Source organism: Camelus dromedarius, chromosome 4 (genome assembly GCF_036321535.1).
Source record: "Camelus dromedarius isolate mCamDro1 chromosome 4, mCamDro1.pat, whole genome shotgun sequence".
Classification (NCBI taxonomy): Eukaryota; Metazoa; Chordata; class Mammalia; order Artiodactyla; family Camelidae; genus Camelus; species Camelus dromedarius.
The window spans coordinates 24,967,501-24,989,643 of NC_087439.1; the positions used below are offsets into that span (position 1 = coordinate 24,967,501).

Here is a 22,143-nt window from a genome sequence, read left to right on the forward strand (position 1 = left end):
AGTTTATGAGTTTCTATTTGGTGCGATTACATGCTGCAGTTGATTTTCCTCTGTTTAGAAAAGATTCTGCTGGAAAGCCTTTGCCCTAGCACAATACAGAGGCATCTGGGAGCAGGGAAACAGTTTCCAGTGTACTGACATATATTATGATAACTGAAATAAAGGCACCCAGTTGAAACTGGTCAAATTAGTAAATAAGGGAAGCTGATTCTGTTTGAATGGTAACACTTGGTTAACAATATGTATATATAAAATAGTGCTGTGATAACAGTTTATATATATGAAAATATGAAATCCTCTTCTCACTCTTTAAAACTTCTTGAACAAGATTTGGTTTCCTAGAAGTGCCGAGCTGCTGTTGTTAGTTGAGCAAATTACTGCAAATAATTATCTGCAATTCAAATTTACTCTAAGTACGCAACCATGAGTATGAAGACACCAAGTAGTGCCACCTTGGCACCCCAGCAGGAGAATTGCCACATTAAAATGATGTTTTTCTAAAGCTGTAGGGACAAGAAATTATTAAGCCAGTCATCAGAATATTTTCTGCTATGAGTTGGACAATTTAGTAAATTGGTATCTCTTACACTTACCACCTGTGAGGCCAGACGATATGCAGTGGTCTTTGTTGATACTCAGCTCCACCCAAAATGTCACGTGGATTTTGTTTATTTTCCCCATGATGAGCTCTTGAATGATCTGGTGCGTCGAACGTTTTCAAGTATGGCTCCTGACTTACTGAGCTACACAGGTTTTCTTGCTGTGTAGCACCACAGGGCCCAGACTCTGAATCAAAGTTCTTCAGTGCATTCTCCCAACCCCTCTGCTCCCGTTGGAAAGGAAGGGCCCTGGACGGAGCAGCTCCATCATTTCCTTTAAGGCTGAGTATCTTCTGCAAATGGGCTGTTTTGTGCTCAGGCATGAATCTGTTACAGAAAGAAAAGGCAGTGTGCTTTTAGTGAAAATACTATTGACAGAAAGTCACTTTCTGTGACTCATGATGATGATGTACAAAAACTGAGGGGGAAAAAAAAACTAAAGATATAACAAAACATCCTAGAAAAAGTACAAAAAGCAGTAGCCGTCAAGGGAAAATTCAAGTTTGAAATTAGACCAGATTGTCTTTGAATGGTTTCCAAAGAGTTTCTGCAGCTATAAAATCTGCACTGCACATACCATAAAAAATAAGAGTGGAACGATGGTTTATCACTCTTCCTTTACTCTTCTTTCTGGAGCTTTGTGTTCTTGAGTCACCACACAGCCCAGTGCTTATTTCCAAGACATACTTGTTCGTTATCCTACAATTATTACAATTGATTCACACTGGGCATTTCTGCTAGACATTTTTTTTAAATTGAATTGCTTGCTAATATTTCTTGAAGCATGTTTTTATATTTTTTCCATTACTATCTCACCCCTTTCTTCCCATAATGCTTTGTCATACAGAGTTCAGTATCTGTTCCTTACTGATAGAAGTATCTACATAAAATGAAATCGAGGCGTTCACCATGTCCTGGGGAGCAAACCAGTAGTGCTTAGAAAACACAGAGTGGGAGACAGACAGGAGACCAAGCAACTACCCCGTGGTGGATGGAACACAGTACATCAGGTACAGACATTCTAGCTTCCAAAGCTGAGAACTAGAGAGTGATTCTGACTTGGGGATGAGTAAAGGCGTAAAGAATGTTTTAGCTGATGCTTTGAAAGCCAGAGAGGGGGAAGTTCTGGACTGAGGGGACAGTGTGATCCAAAGAAAAGGGGGTGAAACCACATAAACTCTTCAGGGAATAACAGGCAACCCAAAGAGTCTGGGGCCAGGTCCTGGGATCCGGGGCCTAGATAGACAGTCTGGGGCCAGACAACAAGGGCATTCTCAGAGTCCTTGCCACCCATCCAGAGACTTGGGCCCTTCCCTGGACTGTGCAGTAAGTGAGGAAATGGACACGAAGTGCACTTAAGAGGTAGGCATGGAAGGAGAACCATGCGAGCAGAGCAAGGAGGGACATCTGGAAGAGCTGAAAGAAAATCTGAGAGTAACATCACCCTAGTGAGGTGAATTAAGAGCGCCTAAAGAATGTGCAGAAACATAACCGAGAGCTCTTGAAACTGTAAAAAAGGGTGTGAAAAGACTGCAGAGGTGCTCCAGTGACCAAAGCAACATGGAGCTTTGGCTTTGTGTGCAGGAGATCACTGGCTACTCCCAGCGAGGCGGCGGCGGGGCAGGGAGTGCGCGCCCCTGGGATGGGGGTGGGGGGTGGGGGTGGGGGTGTAGGGGTGGGGGGGGGTAGGGAGGGTGGGGACGGGGGATGGGGAGGGAGCGGGGAGGGGGAAGGAGAGCGGGGAGGCTGGGTCAAGTCTTCTCCAATGGGACGCGTGGCCACGCGGGGATTCACAGGACTGTTCACTTGGGGATGCCTGCTAGGGAAGGGAGCAGGATCCTGAAGAAACAGAAAAGTCTTATGAGGTGGAAGCAGGAAAACCCCATAAGGTGATAACGGCAGGATTCCTTCTGGGGTGGGGGTGGGGGTGGGGGTGGGGGGTGGGGGTGGGGGGAGGGAGTAGGGCCTCAGACAAGAGACTAAATGGAGCTTCAACGAGGAAGAAGAGAAAAACAGAGCTGAGGAGAACAGGTGTGGAATCTAGGGTGACCCCGAAGCGCTGGACGAGGCCATCTGCTGGAAGCGAGGCGAGGCGAGGCGAGGCGAGGCGAGGTGGAGAGGGAGCTCGGGAAGGGAGCGCAGGGGGAGACAGTCACTGAGGAGGGGCAGCAGGGCTGCTTCCGCCAGTATGAAGGCAGGGGCTGCTGAGCCACGTGGAGGAATGGCGGGGGTTCCACCGCAGACTGGAAAGAAAGCCTGGCGACAGTTTGCCCCCTACATTCCAGGAGCAAAAACTTGATGCGGGGCTTCTGTGCTGGTTTCATAAGGCATTTGAGAAAAATCACCTGAATGCGTAAGCCCCGCCCCCTGCCCTGTCTCAAGCAGGTGAAGCAGACATTGCAGATAGACAGATAAAACTAAAAGCATGGTGCAAACCCCCTCGGTATGCCCTCATAAAATAATCAATTAATTCCTGACTTAAAATGGACAGAAACTTGGGCATGCACAGATTATAGTTTTAGATCTCACAAGTCTCACTTATTAAAGGAAATAACCAGTTTTCCTCCTGAAATAAATTCAAATACCGACGACATTCTAAGGAACTAAAAATCAATTTAAATAAAGTTCCCCTTGAACACAACAAAAAATTTGACTATGACAATATCTTCAACTTCTCCTAAACAAATGGAACAAATGGTTAGAGAAGGTACATCTAACCATCTAACCACATGCAGAAAACAACAAAGCAAGCAAAGTAACCTGTTTGTGTCAGGTAAAGAATGCCCAGCAAGCTTAAAAAGGATTTTAATAGAATTAAACTTAGTGCACAAATGATTCCCTCTCTCTCTCTCTCTCTCTCTCTCTCTCTCACACACACACACACACACACACGCACATCAATGGGCATTGAAACAACATATCTTCATTTTAGAAAACAGTATTATGAGCCATCTTGCTCATAAAACCCATTTATATTGGCCAGCATGTGAGCAAAATTGTAAATTAAAAGAGACAGGAGATTGGCTAAAGGGTTGTAAACAATGGGAATTGGTAACTGATGAGGAATTTAGCTGTGGCAAGGTGCTAGACCTGCTTTTGTTCAACACTTTCCTGAATGTTCCCAAGATGAGCAGAATCCCATGGTAACCCAGGCTGCAGCTGACTGACTTGATAGGTGGTGGTGAATAAGGACTTGGAACGATGCAGAATTATCAGTATGGACAGTACCCCCACACTCAGCTGGCTAATATTATGAAATTGAAAAAATACAAATAAACCTGAATGCAGTAGGGCACATGGAAAAGACTATTTAGGTTGCCTGGAGTTTGACAGGACGAATGCCGATGGACCAGCAAACTGATGCCATTGGTTATGGACTGTGATGTACAGAGAAGGAGAGACCAAGTCTGAGGGAGCATTTGTAATCCTGTACAAATGCTGATTTCATCTGAGGCACCTGATAACTGTATATGTTTGAAAATTAGAGAGTTCTTAGAAGAGCAATAATGATGATTAAGGCAATGGAAGAATTGATTTATGAGGACAGATTGAAGGAGCTAAATACGAATAGCCTGGTTAAGTGACAACTAGAGGGGAGAATAATAGGAGTCTCCAAGAAAAGAGAATAATTATTTAGCTGGGTACAAGGGGGTATAACTAGGAGTAATGAGATGAAGTTAAGAATGGGAAAATTTAAGCTGAATTTCAAGAAAAACTCCCTGACGGTGTAATTTATTAGCTCATGGAATAAATTCCCTATGGAAATGCTATAGCTGGAGAAACTAAATAACAGAACAGGACTAAATACCAATAAACAACATAGATAATAATCTAGTACTTGAATGAAGGTGGTTCCATACTATGCTTTCCTTGTTTATAATATCTTATCATATTTTTCTTTAATAATCAACATATATAGTGATTATTACCCAAAGAAGTATTTAGGCAATTAGTTCAATCTAAAAGAAAATACATCCTTTAGGTGAGGGGAGCTAAAATTACTTTAGTTTTCATATACTCCACGGCAGTAAGTAGAAATAATTTTTTTACTACTTTGTACCAGCAGAGCTGGTCTTGAAGCAAGCTGGACAAATGTATTAATATTTCTAAAAAACAAAGCAAAGCAAAACAAAACAATCCTCATCGACCATCCCACACAGTCTATTCTGATTCTCTGTGCCATGACACTCACATTTTCATAGACATGTTTAATATAAACAATTTATTGCCATAATAGAAATCAAAAAACTTTATTCCAGCTTTTCTAAATGTAGCTCTATGGTCAATTACTTCACATCAATACCAAGATCAAATAGGCATAATACTAACAAGCAGTTTGCTTAATAATAGTCACCACACTAATTAACCCATCCAGAACATTCTTAATCAGACGCTATTTGTAATGTACAGCTAAGAGAAGCTTGGCAATAAACAGTTCTATGCTAAAAAAGCAAACAATACCTTAGCGATGGGGTGGTACTGGCTTTTCTATAGAACTGGACAGAATGTTTGCACTGTCCTGGCGTTAATTCAATGAAGTAACTGTGCAAATAGGTACACGCCTGAACATTTCCTTTCTCCTCCCCAGCTCCAACTCTGGTGGAGGTGCTAATGAGAAGAGAAAAGGTACTGAGGTAAGGAGTAAAACAGAAAAGAAAGAAGGAAGCCAGTGCGCTGCCTTTTAGAGCAGATGCCAGGTTTGCCATGTAATCATCCCCCTGATTTTTCCTTAAGAAATGCTACTGCCCACCTTCCTCACAGAACGTCCTTCCTGTTTCAGAATCTCTCAGAAGCCCTATTAAAACCTATTTTTACTTTTAGAAAGATTCTGATTACTGTAATCATTTCCAATCTGCTATTAGCAATGGGACCCCACCCCCTAACTTTTTTCAACCAATAGTCAATCTTTGAAACAAAAGTAGAACCACGCGCCCCCTCCATCTCTCCTTTTAAACACCTCTCCTTCCTCCCAACCTCAGTCCCGCAATGTGGGTCCAGAGGCACTGCCACAAAACCCCAGTACTATGTTGAGTGATGTTTAAAGACACAGCTGGAATAAGCTCTTTCCAGACCTACTTGTGATTGCTTCCCCAAACACCCACCTCCAAACACAAACCTAAAGCTGGACCTGCACGGATGGCCAAATGCCTTATTCAGATCAGTCCAAAAAGACAAGATTTAAGAGGAGCTTAAACTGATGTTAAGACTGACGGTAAGCAAAGGAAATGCTCTAGCACCTTAGCCTAGGTCTGCAGAAGATAAGAAGCTAGGGTATGTTTAGCTGACCAACACAGGTAGTCAAGAAGAAGGCAACAAGATAAAGCAAGCCAAGTCAATGCAGGACATTAAGATGGATTCATGTGCTGTTGAAGGGAAGGTTGTGGCTGAAATGTATGTCCTGCAGAATACATTACTCACAAATGTCTTTCTGAGAAATTTTGATGAAAAGTACTTAAGATGGTAAGTTCAACCTGTAGAATCTCATAAATACCCACCGATAAGAGTCCCCAAGGCAGAGATTATTAAGTTGTGCTTCTCAAAACAGATTTGGAAGACAGCATGTGAAAAAAATGATTCAATTAGTGGATGATTAAAGACAGAGAGCATAGTTGATCAACAATGATTCCAAATATGAGCGGATGGAGAAAGAAGAGAGCCTGAGCAACTGGAATAAGGCAACTGGCCTGCCTGGGGGCCAGACAAGGAGAGAGGGCACTGTGGAAGCTCAGCGTGTGTCCTCGTGGCTCAGGTGTAGGGCAGGGAGAGCAGTGTGGCCACCCCCCTGTATCCTTGAGGCTGAGGCTTCACAGCGTGTGTTTTGTGCAGCACTAGTCCCAGGGAAACATGTAGGTGTTGCACTAGAGAAGGTTTTGTGAGAGAACAAGTTTCAGAAATGTTGGGTTAAACAAAGTTCAATCTGTCATCATTACAGAACTTCCCAAAGCACATGCTAGCATGTACGGTAAATATATTCATTCTTTTTTTCATTCAGTACATATTTATTTAACACCTATTATGCGAGAGAAATATTGTATTTATTGTTTCTCAAACTTAGCACTTAATGGAACAAGGACTATCCTCCTAAACCCCAAGCACGCACACAAAGTGGCACCTTAGGAATTAATATTCAACAAGTAGAGGGAAACACGACTTGAGATCCTGGGATATGCACAGCCTGAGTCTAAAAATCATGGGGAGACAGATGGGCGGTGGTGTGTTTTGTACAGTAGGGATGGCAGAAGAAGTGGGAAAATGCATTCCCACTCCAAATGATGAAACCCAGCCCAAAGGCCAGACACCAAGGCCGCACATCCATAGAAAAAAGCAAGTCTGAAGATCTCACTCGACTCCGTGAAAAAAGTAACAGAAACAGACAAGGTTCAAGGCTAATACGGATGACAGCAGAAAAAAATATTCGATTTTATCACAGCAATTTCTGTGGATTCCTGGATAGAAACCATATTGAGAACTGAAGAGAAGAGAAATAGGAATCAAAGATAAATAACGTTTCCAAAACCAACCAGGAAGACACATCCAGGCAATTCAGTGATCTAAGTTCTTGGGTGATTTATAACTCAAACTATTCACTGTTTCCAAAAAATGTGTTGGAAATTAATTGCAAAATTAACATTTTTAGAATTTAGCCACATAAGCAAGTATCAAACATAATTAAAAAATCATGTTGCCCACATGTGTCCAATACATCACTTACATGGTAAGCAGATTTATATAAACTTAGAAAGTTTAAAAGTAAAGATCTTAATCTAGCATTCTCACATGTACACATCTACCCCTTATACTTTTTGCCATACTATCTTCACTAAAGAAAGGAATCACAAACAAGGAAGTCTATTACAATTTAAACTAGATGTTTGAAGATCACAACATTAAACAGAAAGACCAACTTACGTTTGGTGGCTGGTTGTAGGATGACTGCCTTTCTTTCCTGGAGGTGGCTAAGGGCTAATACTCATAAAATAGATGGCACATGTCTATGAAGGCTGTTTCAATAAGAACTCCTGGCAGAACATTACTTGAACAAATCTGAATCACAGATGAGTCAATCACAATCCACATGCACATAGCACACATGCTTTTGGGGAACAGCCATCCAACACCACCGTGGCTGGTTCGGCCATGTTATTTAGGTGATCAAGTTTGGTGCCAGAACCAAATTTCAGCTTCTGTGGTGCAAACTTTCAGAGCCAACGTGTAACACTGACAACAGTCTAAGAGAGGATACTGAGCAAGTGTACCTTGCTTGGACTATGAAGAATCTGTTTTATGACAAGATAAGAAAAACAGGATCCACAGAAACTAGTTTCAGTTAAAATTAACAAGCAAACTTCTTAGCCTGAGAACTCCATGCTTGAAACCAAAAGCAGATTTGTGGTCATCAGACTGGCCTCGTTATCCATGGATGGTCCCAGAGATGACACACTTAGTGAAAACAGCGGCTTCTCCTGAAGGCTGCCAAATCTGCTCTTCTGTTTAAGGTCCATCATTTTCTGATATCTATCCTTTAAACAGCTGGGATAGATGACTGTCATAAGGAAAAGACAGGTTCTGTTCCCATGAGTCTATTTCTTTTATATTCATTTCCCACTAGCATTTCTAAGAATCATTTTTGAAAAATCTAAACATTTCCATATACCTTATTTATACCACTTACTTATACGGCCTCATTGGGCAATACAGTTTAGGTAATTAGTATTATTTAATTTAAATAACTATGCCTCAATTCCTCATTCTCTGATAATTTCAAAGTGTTTTCGATTGTATACACTGCTAATTTAACTGCCTCCTAGTATGAAATGCTTGTCTTCTGCAATTTGATAAAATCCCTTTATAATATACTCCTCCCACACCGAAAACTTAGGTCCTTATCAATGTATGAGAATAAGAAAGCTACCTTGCATGTTACCACAACATGTGTTTATCAAACCCAGAGCCATCCTTGTGAACATACGTATACTTACATCTCATGATTCACATTCATCCCCCAAAAGAGCTAAGAACAACAAAACCCTCTAATTTATACAAGGTTTGCTATAGTAATTCGACAGTTAGCAGAGCTGTAGGCTAAACTGCAAAGAGTGAACCTTTATTTTCCTACCTTCTCTTTAACCACTCTTCACTGACTGGAGATTCTGGAAGATCCTTATACTGCTTTCCAACTGCCCAGGTCCCCTGTCCCCCCCTCCCATCACCATGCATCCCCTTGCAGTCTATCCTGGAACTAAGTGCCACTTTGGATCTACCTTGAATCATGCCCTGCTCTTCACTGTTGGTCTTGTTGGAAACTAATCTTAAATTCCCACAATGTATTCATCACCTTCCATGTTCAATGCATTACACTTTTCAAAAGCACCATACCTAGTTCAAGGGAACTAATCACAAATGGGATAATTTCAGGTACTACAGGAATCCTATGAGAAAGATTCTTTTGGGAGGACAGGCGGAGAGACATCTCTGTGAAGCACCTTAAAGATTAACTCCACTCAGGCAATGGGCATGTTGAACAGTGGGGAGCTCAGGCTGTGCTGGTACACAGGGTTGCATTGGCACTTCCTGTATTTGTGAATTTATTCAAATCACTTAATTTCTCTGAATTTTCAATTTTCTAATCTATAAAATGGGATAATACCTGTTTTGGTAAATTTCTTTAGAGGATTAAAGGAGAGAACATGTATTGGTAATGATGTGTAGAGGAGCTGAGTAAATCTAAGGAAACTTTCCATTTCCTTGCACCTTTACATAACATCCACCCTTACAGAGTTTTTCCTAAGGCCATCTTGGGTAACACTGGATTTCCTAGTTAGTAATGAGTCACTGTGTTGAATCAGTTAACAAATATTCATTCAACAAATATTTAAGCTCTTTATATGAACATGAGTTTATGTCTATATTTATAAAGCTTTTTGTACATATGTAGTGACATTTTATACTTACTTATTTTGGTCTCTTAGCCCCAGAAATTGTAAACTCTCCATATTATCTTTGAACCAAACTGTGTTTACTGATTCAATAATCTAACTTTTTAATTCAAACTTACTAATTTGCTCATCATTTGTTTCATTAATAACGGAAGTGAGAAAGGATGGAAAAGGATATTCCATGCAAATGGAAAAGCCAAAAAAGCAGGTGTTGCAGTACTGATTTCAGACAAAATAGATTTTAAAACAAAGGCCATAAAGAAAGATAAAGAAGGACATTTTATAATGATTAAAGGAGTGATACAAGATGAGGATATTACACTCGTTAATATATATGCACCCAATATAGGAGCACCTAAGTACATACAAGAATTACTAACAGAGATAAAGGGGGATATTGATGAGAATACAATCATAGTTGGAGATTTTAACACTGCATTAACATCACTAGACAGATCTTCCAGACAGAAAATAAACAAGGCAACAGAGAAATTAAATACTACAATAGAAAAACTAGATTTGGTGGATATTTTCAGAGCATTATACCCCCAAAAAATAGGATATACATTCTTTTCAAGTGCACATGGAACATTTTCCAGGATCGATCATGTACTTGGGCACAAAAGAAACCTCAACAATTTTAAGAAGATAGAAATTATCTCAAGCATCTTTACTGACCACAATGCCATGAAACTGGAAATCAATAACAGAGAAACAAAGGAGAAAAATAGGAAAGCATGGAGATTAAACAATATGTTATTGAGAAAACAATGGATCAATGAGGAAATCAAAGCTGAAATTAAAAAATACCTTGAGACAAATGATAATGAAAGCACAACCACTCAAAACCTATGGGACACAGCAAAGGCAGTGCTAAGAGGGAAGTTTATAGCGATACAGGCCTTCCTCAAAAAAGAAGAACAATCTCAAATAAACAATTTAACCCACCACCTGAATGAATTAGAAAAAGAAGAACAAAAAGCCCCAAAAAGCAGCAGAAGGAGGGAAATAATAAAGATCAGAGAGGAATTAAATACAATAGAGATTAACAAGACCATAGAAAAAATCAACGAAACCAAAAGCTGGTTTTTTGAAAAAGTAAATAAAATCGACAAACCTCTGGCCAAACTCACAAAGAAGAAAAAAGAGAGAGCACAAATTAGCAAAATAAGAAAGGAAAATGGAGAAATTACAACAAAAAAAATAGAAATACAGAATATCATACGAGAATATTATGAAAAACTATATGGAACCAAACTGGATAACCTAGAGGAGATGGACAAGTTTCTGGAAACATACTGTCCACCAAAACTGAATCAAGAAGAATCTGAACACTTGAACAATCCGATCACTAGAAAGGAAATAGAAATAGCAATTAAAAACCTCCCTACAAATAAAAGTCCAGGACCGGATGGCTTCACCGGGGAATTCTACCAAACATACAAAAAGAAGAACTCATACCAGTCCTTCTCAAACTCTTCCAGACGATTGAAAAGGAGGGAATACTCCCAAACTCATTCTATGAAGCCACCATCACCCTGATACCAAAACCAGGCAAAGACACTACAAAAAAAGAGAATTATAGGCCAATATCACTGATGAACATAGACGCCAAAATCTTCACCAAAATTTTAGCAAATAGAATCCAACAACACATAAAAAAGATTATACATCATGACCAAGTGGGGTTCATCCCAGGGACACAAGGGTGGTTCAACATACGCAAATCAATCAATGTAATACATCACATCAACAAGAGAAAGGACAAAAACCACATGATCATCTCAATCGATGCAGAAAAAGCATTTGATAAAATTCAACACCCATTTATGATAAAAACTCTCGCCAAAGTGGGTATAGAGGGAACATATCTCAACATAATAAAAGCTATATATGACAAACCTACAGCCAGCATAGTACTCAACGGTGAAAAACTCAAAAGCTTCCCACTAAAATCTGGGACAAGACAAGGATGCCCACTATCACCACTCCTATTCAACATAGTCCTGGAAGTCCGAGCCACAGCAGTCAGGCAAGAGAAAGAAATAAAAGGGATCCAAATTGGAAAAGAAGAGGTAAAAGTGTCATTATATGCTGATGACATGTTACTATATATAGAAAACCCTAAAAGGTCCACACAAAAGCTACTAGAGCTGATTGAAGAATTCAGCAAGGTAGCAGGTTACAAAATTAACGTTCAAAAATCAGTTGCATTTCTTTACACTAACGATAAATCAACAGAAGAAGAAAGTAAAGAAACAATTCCCTTTAAAATAGCACCCAAAGTAATAAAATATCTGGGAATAAATCTAACCAAGGAGGTGAAAGAATTATACACAGAATTATACACAGAAATTATATATATAAACCATTGATGAAGGAAATTAAAGAAGACTTTAAAAAATGGAAAGATATTCCATGCTCTTGGATTGGAAGAATCAATATTGTTAAAATGGTCACACTGCCCAAGGCAATCTACAGATTTAATGCAATCCCTATCCAATTACCCAGGACATATTTCACAGAACTAGAAAAAATCATAATAAAATTCATATGGAACCATCAAAGACCTAGAATTGCCAAAGCATTACTGAAGAGAAAGAAAGAGGCTGGAGGAATAACTCTCCCAGACTTCAGACAATACTATAGAGCTACAGTCATCAAGACAGCATGGTATTGGTACCAAAACAGACATATAGATCAATGGAACAGAATAGAGAGCCCAGAAATGAACCCACAAACTTTTGCTCAACTCATCTTCGACAAAGGAGGCAAGAATATACAATGGAATAAAGACAGTCTCTTCAGCAAATGGTGTTGGGAAAACTGGACAGCAGCATGTAAAACAATGAAGCTAGAACACTCCCTTACACCATATACAAAAATCAACTCAAAATGGATTAAAGACTTAAACATAAGACAAGATACAATAAACCTCCTAGAGGAAAACATAGGCAAAACATTATCTGACATACATTTCAAAAATTTTCTCCTAGAAGAAATAAAAGCAAGAATAAACAAATGGGACCTAATGAAACTTACAAGCTTCTGCACAGCAAAGGGAACCAGAAGTAAAACAAGAAGAAAACCTATGGAATGGGAGAAAATTTTTGCAAGTGAAACCGACAAAGGCTTGATCTCTAGAATATATAAGCAGCTCATATGACTCAATAAGAAAAAAATAAACAACCCAATCCAAAAATGGGCAGAAGACCTAAACAAGCAATTCTCCAAGGAAGACATACAAGTGATCAAAGAGCACATGAAAAAATGCTCAATATCACTAATTATCAGAGAAATGCAAATCAAAACTACAATGAGGTATCACCTCACACCAGTCAGAATGGCCGTCATTCAAAAATCCACAAATGACAAATGCTGGAGAGGCTGTGGAGAAAGGGGAACCCTCCTACACTGCTGGTGGGAATGCAGTTTGGTGCAGCCACTATGGAAAACAGTGTGGAGATTCCTCAAAAGACTAGGAATAGACTTACCATATGACCCAGGAATCCCACTCCTGGGCTTGTATCCAGAAGGAAATCTACTTCAGGATGACACCTGCACCCCAATGTTCATAGCAGCACTATTTACAATAGCCAAAACATGGAAACAGCCTAAATGTCCATCAACAGGTGACTGGATAAATAAGATGTGGTATATTTATACAATGGAATACTACTCAGCCATAGAAACTGACAACATAATGCCATTTGCAGCAACATGGATGCTCCTGGAGAATGTCATTCTAAGTGAAGTAAGCCAGAAAGAGAAAGAAAAGTACCATATGAGATCGCTCATATGTGTAATCTAAAAAACAAAAACAAACAAACAAACAAACAAAAACAAAGCGTAAATACAGGACAGAAATAGACTCACAGACAGAGAATACAGACTTGTGGTTACCAGGGGGGTGGAGGGTGGGAAGGGATAGACTGGGATTTCAAAATTGTAGAATAGATAAACAAGATTACACTGTATAGCACAGGGAAATACATACAAGATCTTATGGTAGCTCACAGAGTAAAAAATGTGACAATGAATATATATATATGTTCATTTCGTTTAGTTCGTATAACTGAAAAATTGTGCTGAACACTGGAATTTGACACAACATTGTAAAATGATTATAAATCAATAAAAAATGTTAAAAAATATACAAACAAAAAAATAAGTAAAAGAGGGAGTCATCATAAAAAAAAAATAACGGAAGTGAAGTTTTAAAAGTTTCTCTTTATTCACCTTACTTCATTTAAATGATAGTATACAAAAATGAAAAAGCACTGAAACATAATCTAAAGTAACCTCTTTCAAGCAAGAGGAAGTAGCTGTTTCACACATACAGAGACTCAGTAAGCTGCTTAGTATGGACTTACCTTGTTAGCAAGTAAATGTTCTCACTACTCTGGAAATCCCGTATCTCCTATACTATCAATAAAGTATTGAAGGACACACACACACACACACACACACATACACACACACACATATGTATAACTGAATCACTATCTGTACACCAGATTAACACATTGTAAACCAAATACACTTCAAAAAAAAAAGGAAATTAAAGGAAATTCTAAAAATGATCTCTAATCATGTGTTCTATTCCATGAGAGTCCCCCCACCGCCATCCCTGGAAGCCATTCTTTGGAGATTGAGAGCAGAATAGTAAAATGTGCTGGTATTGAAGAAAGGCTCACTTTCTTCTTTCTGAACAAAAATAAGAATTTCCCTAGGGCAGTGTTTCCAACTGAAGATTCTCTTTTAGAGCATGGCATCATTTTATGGGTGCTGTGAACTGAATTATTTCCTCAAATTTCACATGTTGAAATCCTGACCCCTAATGTGACTATGTCCAGAGATAGGGTCTTTGGGAGGCAACTAAGGTTAAGTTAGGTCAGAAGGATTGGGCCCTAATCCAACAGGACTGTGGCCCTATAAGAAGAGGAAGAGACCTCTTTCTCTCTTTCTCTCTCCCCTTGCCTCCCTCCCTCCCTCCTACCACCACATGTGAGGACGCAGCCAGAAGGCAGCCACCTGCAAGTCAGAAAGAGAGCTCTCCTTAGAACTGACTATACTAGCACCCTGATCTCAGACTTCCAGCCTCCAGAACTGTAAAATTAACTTCTGTTGTTTAAACCACACAGTATATGGTATTTTGTTATGGCAGGCTGCGATGACTAATGTAACTGAAAACTGTTATGGAGAAAAAAGGGGAAAGAGTTAATATCAAGGTATCAGGAAAATGATGGAGTAGAAGATACCATACCTATGTTGACAGACAGTGACAACAAGAGTATATTGTAAAAGAAGAGAGAGCTGACCATCAAAACTGATAAGAACATTGGGGGGATGAAAAGGAGAAAATGTGAAATTTCTTGTGGAGCAAAAATATTACTTCTTTTTAACTAAAAATAAATTAAAAAGAAGTAATATTTTTTACTAAAAATAAATTTAAAGGAATACATTAAAATTTTTTTTTCTTAAAAATGTGTTTGGTGAATAAAGTCACTTAATCTCTCTCAACCTGGGCTTTCTCATATGTTCAATAAGAATGAGACCAGCCGGCTTGACTTCTCAGAGAAGTGTGAGGATCAAACATCAAACAATCCAGTCTACTCATTATCTTATAATTATTAAGAGGCAAAAAGGCACACTGGGTCAGGCAGGGCTCTAGGTGTATTGTCTACTTTTAAATTCAAGGCTCTGACATTTACTAGCTGACTTGGGGAGTCTTTTCTTTAATTATCAGTTATCTCATCTGTACAATGGGGATAATAATACCACTGTCTTACAGAATTATGTTTTCCATAATTGCTTGGTACATCATAAGAGCTCAGTAAATACTATTATTTTTATTTTTGATAATAATGGAGATCATCATCATTCTATTTTCATGGTTACTAAAGAGATAATCAACATTCTAAAAACTCTAGCCTCTGTCCCACTGGCTCTTTCATAGTTAAGCCTACTTTATAAATCAGAGACCTCTGTCTTTTTAAAGATGCATTTTTCTTGTTAACTCTCACAAGTTACACTTTAGCCATCCATTTAAGGCAGGCATTTTAATATGTTACCTTATTTTCATTTGTATACTAATCAAAGATTCGTCCTCTGCCTAGAGGCACATTAATTACAAAAAGGCTCAATGTTATAAATCAAACAAATATGCTCCTCCCTTCTTATTATTTGTTTCCTATCATGCTTTTCTCTACTTTACACTTTTCCTTGTCTTTCCTTTTATTCCTTCATTTTTCTAACTGAGAGGTTCCATCTTTTTCCTTCTTAAAGCTGCATAAACCAGGAAAGTAAAACCAGGAAATTTAAAACATCAGTTTCCAGGTCTCTGAAGCATGAACAGATGGGCATCAAAAAATCCAGTCTTTTTTTTTTTTTTCCCCTTTTTCATTTGCCTACCCACAACCTGAATAAATCAAAATTACCAGCAAATCCAACTTCCAGCACAACCCTCTTTTTTTTTTTTCGCTACCACATTAAATGCTACAGCACTAAGTATTGATTCACTTCAAGTTCTGATTCTATTGCTGTCTAATTTTAAGCCACAGAAACTGCCTTTATTCTGAATTCATATCATAAGATACAATTTTTGTTAAATTTCCATTTGAAATAAAGCCTTTAGGTGTGCAAAGTGAGTGTACAAACACTTCCATTTACTTCAAGTTTTCTAGTGTTTCTAAGTTTGGAAAAGAGGGGAGTAAAAATACTACAGATGGGTAAACTGCTCAGCTATTACTAGACTATAACCAAGGCTTAGAGGTAAAGAAAGACTTAAATACTCAGTGAAAATACTGAGTGAAAAAGTTCAGAGAAAAAAAAAATTCATTCACCATTCAGCCAAAATTGGAGGCAAACAGCCAAGATGCCTTCATGCGACACCCAGTGGGGGTAGGTGCTCCAATCAGGGGAGAACTAGGTATTATGATCAGGGGAACACAGACCTGGAGAGGGGTGCTAGTGCCAAGGAAGCCTCTCTAGAGACGGTGATCCTTCAGCTGAGACCCTGATGATGACTACAAGGCAGCCAGTGTGAATGTGAGAGGTGGGCTGTGTTAAGAGGAACAGCATGAGCAAAGGGCCTGGGGAGAAAACATGGTTCAGGGGTAAAAAGCAAAGCATGGTCAGAGGACAGAGTAGGTGTGGATAGGGGTGAAGGTAGGGGAGGGGGAAGACAAAAATGAGGCCTGAGAAATAACCAAGGGGAGGCCTTTCTGCCCCTTATAATGTAAGTAGGTGGTTTATAGCCATTTGAAAAGTTTACAGTCAGATTGGGTCCAAATAAACACGCTGGCTGCAGGGTGAAGAACAGATTGGGGAAAACATGGCAGAGTGAACACTAGTTTTAAATCCCCCCTGCCTTGTGAATTTCCACTATAATAATGGAATGGGAATTTTTAAAAAGGCATAGACCCTCAAGGACAAAGAGAATAATTGAGAAAGATGACAACAGAAGAGAAATGTCAACTAGATTTCAGAAGATGGAAATCAGATGGATGAGTGTTGTTGGAGTGGAGAGGAGGAGGCAGAATGCTTCTGGAAGTGCAGGTGATTTCACTTGTGCATGTGCTGTTAGCCAACAAGCAGCAGCTCATTTGCTCCAGAGAAACTCCAGAGGGCTCAGGAATGAGACACAGCAGGTGTCCCTGGAGGTGCAGTTGCAGAGCAGAAGTGAAAACAGAACTAGGGGCAGTTCTACATAAAGGGAACTCAAGCCCTCTGACAATCTCCCCAAGTCCATGCAGCCAAGCAACTACCTCCCTTCTCTCCCCACCTCCCACTCAGCAGCAGAAAGGCTTCCTCACTGGAGGACCTGGACCACAGAGACCAGGCAGGGCTAAAGGCAAGGGTAAGGGATATTAAGTGAAAGTGTACATTTATTGGTGATGTCTTTGCAGTGCCCTTCCCCAGTTTGGCTCCCAAATAGCTGGAGATTCCCCTTCCAGGAGATTATAGGAACCTTTGTCAGGAAGGTTCTAACTAACTGGACTGATCATGTGATGCTGATGAATTATTTCAATGTGAGGCAGGTCACAACAAAACAACAAAACCCCTGCTTGTTCATCCTATGAGAAAGGTCACCGGTCAACAAGCCCAGTCTGTGAAATTCTAATCATCTTTCAGGGTCTCATTTCAAATATAAATGGAGAGACAGGGTGAAGGTGTCTAAGAAAAAAAAAATGAAATGATAAATTTCTTAGCGTGGCTGATCATATTAAAAAGATGAGTTAGTGACTGTGACAGAGCTGGAAATGGGTTTGTGATACTGACACAGAGACCAAGCAAATAAAGACAAAGCAATATTTAGCTCCAGAAAAAAGAGTGAAAAGTTGTTCAGGGAAGGAAACCAATCACAGAAAACAGTGATGCTCAGCAGGGAACAATTTTACACCGCAATAATGCTATAAACATAGAGTATTAATTCACCAAAAGTTGAGCTACAGCTATATGGGAAGGACAGGGTGAGGTGCAGGTACATATTCATACTGTAAGAGAGCTAACAAAATTATTTCTCCTGGAAGGAAGTCAATAGATAATAGTTCATATTTTTTAAAAAATCAAGAAGTGTGGAGGGTATAGCTCAAGTGGAGAGCACATGCTTAGCATGCACAAGGTCTGGAATTCAATCCCCAATACCTCCTCTGAAAAATAAATAAAACCTAATTACCTCCTCTCTGCCAAAAACAAAACAAAACAATAATAAATAAATAAATAAAATTTTAAAAAATCAAGAAATAGCAAAATAAGAAACATAAGTTTTGCTAAGTGGTAGCCTGGGGGTAGGGGCAGGGTTGAGGTGAGAGGAACTGAGGAAAGGAACTTTGCTTTGTACTGCAGTTCTTTTTTGTACTCTCTGACTTACTAAAACTAAATATATGTACTACCTTGAGAATTCATGACTTTAGTAATCTCTAGAAATTTCTTACCAAACCAAAACCTCTTTGAATATTGCTTCTATATTTTCTCATATTTTCCTTCTGAAACTCCTATTCAGCATATGTTGAATTCTTATCTTTCTATTTCTTAAGATCTAGCTTCTAGTTCACTAATTCTCTCTTCACACATGTCTAATACTTAACACATTCACTGGTTAATTTTAAAGAATATGTAAAAATTCTATTTAGTTCTTCTAAAAATATGCACTAAAGTTTTTATAGCATCTTTTATTTCTCACGCTTTCAATTTATTTTTTATGCTATTAATTGTTTTAAAAACCTACTTTATCTTCTCTATCCAGAAGTTCTAGTATCTGAACCTAACAAGGGTCCAATCCTACAGTAAGTTGTTAAAGCCAGTTTCTGACTTGCCAAACTAGAATAGATATTCGATAAGAAACATCCGAAGAGAAGAAGGTTTGAAGGAGGGGGGGGAGTGGTAATTGATTCACATTTTGGTAATGATCACTACTCCTGGGAAGAGCTACAGATTCACCAAAGTGAGGCAATGGAGAAGGGTTTGTACTCAAGTTTTATTCTTCCTTAAAAAACTCATCATTTTTTCTAAATCCTAATATATTTACTTAGGAATTAACAGGTATTTATAGAACAATCACTTAAACTCAAATTTCTGCTGTTGCAGGAAAAAGAATTAGAAGAAAAATCAGACATTTTAACATATGGCTGGATTTCCCTCTTCTAAGCTTTTTAAAGAAATAGTACGTTGGTTGTTTAAAGATCACAACAGTCCACGGTCATCTTCTAGGACATGCTAAACATTATTTTGAGGTTTAGCATTATTTGCAGAAGAGGTTTTTACTTTCCACCTTGAAATATCCTTTCTTTGAACAGTGGGCAAATATTTTCAGTAAAGACTCATGTCCATTCATGGTTTGTACTAACGTTATTATGAACCATAACCACAGAGATGTACAAATACCTCCTTAAATACTAAATTGGATATAAATGGAAATGACATACCTTTAACTATACAGTAAATGTCCTAGAAAAAGTGACTATTTAGTGAAGTTCTCACATAGAACAAAAAAATTCTTACAATCTTAAAATGTAAGTATTCTATAATTTTGCTGTATTGAGAGTGCATCTTATTGGCATGGGCTATTTTAAAGTACTGCATAAATCACCTGAATTGTCGGTACATGCCCTGATTCATACATATTTAACACTTTAGTAATGTATGCCAGGGCCTGACTGAGTTCTAAGGGGTGTCAAAAACCAGATTATTCTAGAACTGCATATTAGTTTGGAAGTACTGATAGCAAATGGCCAGATGGCCCTACAGCAAACTGCTGAGGACCATTTAAAACCAATCCATGTGTAGATGTATTCCGACAGAGAACCACAGACAACAAACCAATGAGGTACCAAAGTCTTACTACCATATTATCTTTGTTAAGCCAGAAGTAATATTCCAGTTTTATAGATCTGGAGTTAAAACAAACATTACTCTTTGCTTTCCTGTAATAAATAAGTGGGCAAAATCAGCTCTACTGCCTTGCAGGTTTATGGCTCACAGGAGATGCTCATTCTGCACCAGCTGAGTGGTACAAGGAGGTGAGAAGGGTTATGCACACACTAGTCTATGCTTTTCTGGGTCCTGACTGTGTCTGTATGCTGATGTATAGTTTGGGAGTTTGGGTATGTTTTATGTGGGTAGTTTGCATATATGAAGTAGAAAGAGGTAAGGTTGGTTGAAGGGTAATTATTTCTTAATAGAAGAATATAAAAAGTATAAACAGCTCAGCTACTGCTGAAGCAAACTCAGCTCCTCATTCCTTATCGACAACGCAAACAGTGTACAAAATAAGGTTTCATTAGAGAGGGGCTGTCACATCAACAGAAAAGAGAATGAGGACCTGCCATGCAGTTTTATTAGATACACTGAATTTGTTGTCACCAAGATCAACAAAATACCGCTTCTAAGGACTACACACTGTGCCATAGAAGTAGCGTTGCAATACAGAACACTCCTTTGAGATATATATATATACATACACATATATATGTATATTTCATTTTATTGTAGTAGGATTATACCTCTAGAAGAAATGAGTATTAATTTATTGATGGCTTGGGTCACTATTAAAAAAGTAGTACACTCATCACAAAATACCTGTGATAACTGACGATCCATTAAAAAAAAAAAATAGAATGATACCTCCACCACACAAAATCTCTCTACGCTGTAGGATGTCGAATGGGACTTTTCCTACCATCTCGGCATTTCAGCCGAGGCCCTAACACCGAGGATTGATACCTACAAGGGCTAAACAGAGATGCCTGCCACATCTCTGCAGGATTTGCTAAAAGTTGAAATACTGGCCCCGTGACTCTTCTCTATCACTCTTTAACAGCCTGAGTAAGAGGAGGAGATTCACAGGAGTAGGTGTGCTCCTCTCATAGAGAGAGACATGGGATGTTTACCAGAAGGGGAGGCTGGCATCTCTTTCCCCAAATGGATGGCTGCCAAGCTGCTGGAACGCAAAAGTCTGCCTCCTCCTGCTCAGAAGTGTTCTTGGGAGAACTTACTGCATGCTCCTCTAAAATACGGAACAGATCCTGATGAGAGCCCTGACTTCAAGATTTTGAAGGTAGGAGAATGTCTGAGGTTGTCTACATGGCAGAGCAAGAAGAAAGGGTAGAAATGGAAGCAGCCTCCATTCTTACAATTTGGAAGGGAAAGGATCCCTGTGGTCCCAGTGGAGGGGACTCATGTGCCATATTGAAAGGACTCTGCTCAGGTAGGCTGCCTTCAGGGCAAGGGACACACTCCTGTGGTAGAAGCTGAGAGAAGGAAGTGATTGGAGATCGCCCAAGGAGGGTTTCATCCATGACAGGGAATACGTGTGTGAGGTCTCCACAGGAGTGTCTCAGAAGAACATATGCATGTGCCACACACAAGTGCTGGTATTTGGCTACTGCCCAACAGAAGGCATCTGCCACTCAAAAGAGACCCTCAGACAGCACCAGCTATGGAATAAGCCTTCCTCTCTTCCTTCAGTCCCTCCTCCTTGTCCAGACCCTGCAGCAGGAGCTTAAAGGGGAGGCAGGAGGCATGAAAAGAAGTGTCTTTAACTGGTTTATTGCACTCAGTGGCTATAATGAGGGAAGAGCTTTATCCCTCGTCTGCCACTGTCTTCAAACACACTCACTTTTTCTTCTTGCTGGTGACAACTTCAGCAGATACCCTGGCTTTCTGGCTTGTGATTATTTTCTTCTGGTACTGTTAGCATTTCTTTTTTCCTCCCTCCCATTATAATCTATAAGGAATAGAAAGGCCTTTTTAAAAAAAATTCTTTTCCATTATGGTTTATTACAAGATAGTGTATGTAGTTCCCTGTGCTCTTCAGTAGGATTTTGTTGTTTATTTTATTTTGTATGTAGTAGTTTGTCTCTGCTAATCCCAAACTCTTAATTTATTCCTCCTCCATCTCTTTTCCCCTCTGGTAACCACAAGTTTGTTTTCTGTGTCTGTGAGTCTGTTTCTGTTTTGCAAATAAGTTCATTTGTGTCATATTTTAGATCTCACGTATTAGTGATATCATATGGTATTTGTCTTTCTCTATCTGACTTCACTTAGTATGAAAATCTCCATGTCCATCCATGTGGCTGCAAATAGCATTATTTCATTCTTTTTTA

General features: G+C 39.1%; 1 protein-coding gene across 10 annotated transcripts in view; it reads right to left on the reverse strand.

The window, feature by feature from the left end:
* Positions 1–22,143, reverse strand: part of GTDC1 (glycosyltransferase like domain containing 1) — a 348,210-nt gene that overhangs the window by 59,222 nt on the left and 266,845 nt on the right. For all 10 annotated transcript variants that reach the window (XR_010380569.1, XM_031451360.2, XM_031451363.2 and 7 more), the window contains one exon: positions 594–926. Coding sequence is in view for 9 of the 10 variants with exons in the window: in XM_031451360.2 (XP_031307220.1) it covers positions 594–926 (333 nt within the window). In the remaining variant the exon portion in view is untranslated. The remainder of the gene's footprint in view (positions 1–593; positions 927–22,143) is intronic.